This window comes from Glycine soja, chromosome 11, assembly GCF_004193775.1.
Source record: "Glycine soja cultivar W05 chromosome 11, ASM419377v2, whole genome shotgun sequence".
Taxonomy (NCBI): Eukaryota; Viridiplantae; Streptophyta; class Magnoliopsida; order Fabales; family Fabaceae; genus Glycine; species Glycine soja.
Window position 1 is genome coordinate 50,853,816 of NC_041012.1, and position 7,140 is coordinate 50,860,955.

The following is a 7,140-nucleotide window of genomic DNA, read 5'->3' on the forward strand; positions in this document are numbered from 1 at the left end:
TATCATAAGACTTATTTATATTATTTAAAAATCTTAATAAAATACGGAAAGATTTTTTTTATATATATATTGAATTTGAAATCGGAATTAAATACACTCCTTTTGAAATCCGAATTAAATAGAGTCTCTCGCACGTGACAAGACTATTGCGAACTAATTTTACAATTTTTCCCCTACTATTTCTATTATCATAACGAATGGGCTGGGCTGGGCTCTAGCTTCCCTTGTTTAGAGTTCTTGGACTTCTGGTAGCTTATTATGAGTTATGACAATCAAGCGGTGAGGCGGTGACAGACATATGAATAATAAATTTCGGAATAAAATATTTAACATGCTTTCCACTGCATTTTCATATTTTAGAAAAAAAGTTGAAAACAATGATTTTTCTTTGGAAATGTTTTCCAAATTTGAACTAAATATATTTTCTAACACTATTTTCTGTTTTGTTAAAAAATGAGAACAGAAAACAATGAAATCAAACGCTCATTTAACTTTCTTCATCATTTCTTATATGATTTCTAAAAGCAATAAATAAATTACATTGTATTTTTATAATTATTTTTAAAATGCAGGATAAATTTAAACATTTTCTTAAATAAAATAAGGTCTTATTTTTCTTATATTTTTTCTAGTTAGAAAATAAAAGTCACTAATTTAGTCCATTTTTCTCACATGATGCATACGGTGTGAAAATAAACCAAGTTTTAGGTTAATTAGATCCAAGGAGGCCTTTATCTAGCCAGTTTATCTTATAAATTAAGATCTAATATGAAATAGTTAAAAGTCTTGTCTAAATCGAAAAAATATTCTTTCATAATATAATTTAAATGTTCGCAAACCAGTTTTTTAATAGAAAAAATTCTCAATAAATATTAATTACTAATTTTTAATAAATAGATATTTAACATAAAAAAATTTAGTATATGTTTGAATTTCCATTAGAAACCACTATCCATTATCTATCCACTGCATAGAACAGTATGAAAACTGCTATTCAAATACATTCTTAAATCTTCTATTGAACTATGCCAAATGCTAATAAGTGCTCTCATGATATTAATTACTTTTGTTCTTATTTATAAAAAATTAACGTAACTTATTTTTTATAAAAATGAACAAAAATAGTATTAGTTAAGGAGATAAGAGTAAAAAATATTTAATTTATTGGAAGACGCAAAATTATACTCTATTATTTTTTTTGCATTTTTTATGATTTATATATTAATTTTTTATTTTAATTTCTTAATCAATGTTACTAGGATAATAGTTAGCCAGACCTTTGAATTATTTATAAAAAGTAAAAAATTAATATAATAGTAATAACAAATGATATAATTATGATTGCAATTATATTATTTATATTTGTTTTAATAGGGAGATTTGGTATGCATGTCTTAAAAACTTTTTGAATCAGCTTGACCACTCAATTACATAAACTTGTAGGAAGTCTAACTTAATTATTTAGTAGAGACTTTATTTACTGATTTAGTATAGACTTAACCTGAGTTAACTAGGTCATATATAGAACATCAACGAGCAACTTCCATCCTTAATGATAGATAGTCTTACCAACTAGACAAATTTCAGTCTGTTCACCCTCCAAAAAAAAAAAAACATCCGTTGTGCATTCTGCTTGCTAGTGCCATTGTTTGTTAGCTTCAAAAGTCATAACAACATTATCATGAGAATATATGTAACGTTGAAGAATACGGAAGTATACCCGTGGTGAAGATGCAAACTATACCTACTTCCTATCGAAATAATTAACAAAAACAAATTAGTTATGGTATGATGGAAAATGGAAAATGATATAAAAAGGCACTACGGCACTACCCCTTTTTCTTATCTTTCTATATTGACGCGCCAACTCTCGTTACTTGTCCATTTCAAATTAAGTTGCTTTATATTCACTTCTTGATAATTATCCTATATATTCTATGGCATATTTTTCGTTTGTCAATATAATAATTATATTTAGTCCTCTTTTAAAGGCTTGAAATCAAGCTGAAGTTATAATTACGTACTCTTAGAATTCAACCATTTAGCTTAACTAACTTCCATATACAGTATGATGAACTCGACAACTGATGAGTACCCATTAACCGTGATTTTTTCTACCGAGTGGACTAACTTTTATGATTAAGTAAGCTTTCCAAAGTATATAAACAATCATGAAAAGCAAATCTGATTGCCTCCAAGACTTTAAGAGCGGAATCTAATTATTACTATATGAACTTAATGACATCCAATTTGAAAAATGGGGAATGAGGAACAGAGCTTCACATCCATCAAAAGTAATATATATATACCAAATAATCTGCTTAAAGGTAATCATTCAATTAGTAATACTTAACCATGATTAGAAGATGTATTGCTAAACTGATAATTATAATGTAAGAGACCTATAGACTCTAAGCTCAACAATATTAGTATAAAGGTAATCATTCAATTAGTAATACTTAACCATGATTAGAAGATGTATTGCTAAACTGATAATTATAATGTAAGAGACCTATAGACTCTAAGCTCAACAATATTAGTATAAAGAGGAGTGAATCTCCTATGTAAGAGAGGATTCATACATTTTCACCTACTCATTATACATTGTTAATAGCTCTGAATCAAATCATCACTTATGTGTTAGAGTATCTTTTGTAAATATTCTCTCATCCATTCTTTGGATACTCATACACTCGAATCTTCTATAAGAAACAACTAGCGGATGATCTTTTTCGACTTCAGATATCTTTTGGCACAATAAAAAACCCTTGGACAGAAGGACCAATACCTAATCCATTTATAACAGGAACAATATATATATACACACACGTGCATATACAAACTTATCACCATTTACATTATTATTTTGTACATCTCAGGTTATATAAAACGAAATACATAACAATAACTACTACACATATATATCCGCACAAAACTTGAACAAAAAAAAATAAAAATAATGTATAACAATCTATTCACATCTCCTTTTACAAGTATGACAGATTATTGTTGCTAACTACACTGGTTTCCTACTGCGGAGTGATGATCTAAAAAATTTAATTTGATAATGCACAAATTAACTAATCTGCAAGACTAAATACACGATCACCAATGGATACCCAAGAATTTATATGTGTGTATATATATATATATATATATATTGGACTTTTATTTGAGGCCTATACCTGATTGTTAACTTGTGAATTCGGTATAAGGGTAAAAAATACCAGTATACTATTATACAAGGCTCTATGTGAAGAATATATCACCCTGCAGTGTGCCAAATAAGGTTCATTGATCAGTATGAAAAATCAAGAAATGGAAAGGAGGAAACATCTTTCATCAACTCTTCAAAGTCCCATTCTCCTGTGGCAGTGGCTAACTCTTGCTGAAACAAATTCTCCACCCCATGATGAGCCTTATTTTCAGCTATGCCAATATTGTTGCAGTTATTAAGGATACTATTTATGTCAGCGTCAAAGTAACTGCTGTTAGTTGTTTCTTCTCTCTTGCATGTAACATTCTCAAGGGGAGGAACAAACATATCCCCTTCTACCCCGATATTTACACTCTCAAACACTTCGTTTTCTAAATAACAAGAACCTTTATTGTTGTCAACTTCACATTGCGAAAAGCAAGGAGTACTACCTGTGCCTTCGAAGTACCCTCCAGAAGCTGGCATGTTAATCAGTCCTTGCTCCAGCATAGGAAACCTTTCAATCATGTTATTGAAAACTGTACTGGTTTGCATCATTGATGGTGATGGAGATGAACCGAACATAGGAACAAAACCTGCATGTTTATTATGTAGTGTGGAAATAAACCCTCCCATGTTGTTGAGGTCCTTATTACTAGGCTCGGATATTGAGGTCTCGCTTGCATTTGGTGAGGTTGAGGTTGTGGTCGTCGTGGACGACATGTTCTTGAGTCTTTTCTTTATCGTTGAATTCCAAAAGTTTTTTATTTCATTGTCGGTTCGCCCAGGCAAACGCGCCGCTATTTGAGACCATCTTCAAAAGTGAAACATACATAGAAAAATATCAGGTCAATGAATAAATATTGCACAAACTAACTTGAAACAGATGTCTACGTGTTTCTTTCCGTTGATAGCTATATATATAGAAATTTAAAGGAATGCTTTGCAGGGAAACTAATAAAAAGCGATAATAATACAGATATATGGAGTGCCTTCAACTCCAAGTTCTTGTTTTGCGCGTGAGTGTGTGTATAATTCATATATGCTGTTGTTATTTGAACTTCAAAATATGTGTGTATGCCGGACTAAGGAAATCTAGATTTCGACATATGAAAACTGTCTACCTTCCTGAATTTTCTCCTTCCTTTGGAAGCGAGGGGTATATTATTAATTAAATATTAGTCGATAGTATATGGAAAAGAATTGAACTACACTGGATGCATTTTGTATTTTGGGTGCATAAAGAGAACAGAAAAGAGAGGTATAGAAAGAAAATGGATAAAAAAAGAAAAGAAATACAAGACAAAGTGAATGTCTATTTAACAGTTTCATTTCTACTGAGAAATAATTCTTAAGCACCTTTTTAGGAAAAAGATCGGTAGAGACTAATATCTAATTAATATTTAGAGAGGAAAAGAAAGAAAATAAAGAAAACTAATTTAAAGTATAATAAGTAATATAATGTAATCGAAAGGGAGATGAAGAAAAACAATACATGTTAATATTGATGAAGTATATAATATGTAAAAGTGTCTACATGTTATTACTCTTCTTTTTATACGCTGGCTTTTGTTAAACCTAATTGTTTTGAGGAGAAAAAGGAACTATGTATTAAAATGTAATTCTTTTTCTTTTTATTTTAATAGATACCTATAAAAATGATGTAAGAACCAATAACCAAAATAGTGTGCAAATATATTTTTAAGTTTTTAATTATGTATGATTAGGCGTGTGCAGTAGTGTCTGGGATTTGTTTTTAGCAATTAAAGAAAATGAACTTAAAATATCTTAGAAAATCTGTATTCTCTAGTATGTTAATTTGATTAAAAATATAACCCTCCTAAAATAGTGCCGTTTTATATTTCATTCTTCTTTTTAGAATTCTATCACTCTTCCAGGAATGGCTAAGCTTTAAAGATAAACTTGCATTTTTATAGTGTGTATTATGAGTTCTTTAAAGAAATTATAAAACCTGGAAAAGCATTATGATGATATACTACCTGCAATAAATTAAAGCAGTACTGTCTAATCACCAGTTCTTCTTAATAAAAGTTAATGATGCATGGATCTATAATATTGGTAATAAAGATTATATATAGATGAACCTTATATCATGGATATAACTTATAAGGGTGATGGAGTGGAAAAATGATCATAAGATGAACCTGTTTCCAAGAAGGGAATGGAAGTGGATGATGAGTTCCTCTTCTTGGGGTGAGAATGCACCTCTCTTAAGATCAGGCCTCAAGTAATTGATCCATCGAAGGCGACAACTTTTGCCACACCTTTGGAGGCCAGCATTTCTTGCCACATCGCTCCAACACCCTTGTCCATGGTTTAGCATGTAGTTCATGAGCTTGTCATCTTCTTCAGGTGACCACAACCCCTTTCTAAGCTTCTTGTTGCTATTGTTTTTAGTATTATTATTACACGCTTCTGGCTTCCTCATTGTACTTCCTCTTAAGGGCAACTTCCTCTCCCAACTGGTTACTTTGATATGTACACAAGAGAAGCATTTATAAAGTGAGAAAGATTAGAAGGAAGCTTCATGTGGAGGCAATTAACGATGATCATGATGACGATGGTGATGGTTATGGGGTTTGCTTACAAAATAGGGAAGAGTGAGAGAAGTAGGTTGGTTGACGAGTCTAGTAGAAAACGGTTTGGAGAGGGACCTAAGGGATTGAGAAAGATAGGTGGTCGTCTTGTCTTTGACTCCATGGCCTTTGTCTTTTTCTTTTCTAATTTTTCTTCACTCACAAGGTTATCATGACACACATGAATCATAAGGTGCCAGACAATATATATATATATATATATACACTATGTTAAACGTATATACGAGTTTGTTTTATAACCAAGCCAAGTTATTTGCTTCCACTTTACATAATCTCTTTTCTCCCCCCACCACACGTGTAGTTTAAGATATATATGGAACAAATATAAGAATAATGAATGTATGCTAGGACGGCCACATAATGAATGCCGCCTGCATATATGTGTTATGTTCATTGATATTTTGAGCATAAGATCCACATGCTTAATTATGTTGCAACCAGATAAAAAGAAAAAGTGAAACAGACTCAAATATATATGTGTGAATCGATATGTTTTATATACAGGCCTTCTTTTCCCTGAAAATTAAGTTACAAAACTTTCGAGCTTTATTAAGCTAATTCCAATTACGTGTATAGAACTGCTATATACTTTCACTAGCCAAAAAAGAAGGTTACTCAGACATTTCTATATATAATTGGTAGTTTACTCCAAGTACGGTTATGGATTACCAACCAAAGTTGATTATATACATGTATATAGCTAATGTAATTTGTTAGCAGAGACTGATAACTTTCTTAAATAGTAATCAAAAGGGGTATATAATTAAATTGTGATTAAAGGAAGTGGTGCACTTTAAGTTCTATGTTTTTATCATGCACATTCTTTTCCAAACAAAGGTGAATCATGTGAGAAAAAGAAAGAATTAAGAAAGCTAGAAATGGTGCAACAGTAGATCATTGACTTTTGAGACCATCTTTTTAATGCAAGGACAAAATGTATTGACAATTTGTGCAGAATTATAAGCTGCATAACAAACTTGAATGGGGCAGACCAAAATCTACTTTGTTTTTGGTATTTATTACGTTTTCACCCACGTACGTACCTATGAAGAATGTCATGTCAATCAGATTATTTTTCTCATCTAGAATGTGGGCTACTTGCCTACTTTACCCTAGTTTGTGAAACACACTAATAAAAATCTGGAATATGGAGGCTTTGTGGCAGTTAAAGTAGTGAATTGAAGGGTTTCAACGTTGGAATGAAGAACCATAAGATAAAATGAAATTAACTCCACCAATGCAGAATTGACAAAAGCACTAAATTGGAAGGTATCAAAATTATGAATCACCCAAAGTCCTTATTATCCTTATAGTAAAGTAGACCCA

The 7,140-nt window shown here is 31.0% G+C and overlaps 1 protein-coding gene across 1 annotated transcript; it reads right to left on the reverse strand.

Annotated features, from left to right (window-relative positions):
- Window positions 1-2,834: 2,834 nt before the first annotated feature.
- LOC114375587 (transcription factor MYB46-like) lies at window positions 2,835-5,674 on the reverse strand. Its single transcript, XM_028333413.1, has 2 exons — window positions 5,362-5,674; window positions 2,835-4,010 (listed from the first exon to the last, which is right to left on the reverse strand). The coding sequence occupies exons 1-2, from the start codon at window positions 5,643-5,645 to the stop codon at window positions 3,299-3,301; spliced, it is 996 nt and encodes a 331-aa protein (XP_028189214.1). The 5' UTR covers window positions 5,646-5,674; the 3' UTR covers window positions 2,835-3,298.
- Window positions 5,675-7,140: the final 1,466 nt, after the last annotated feature.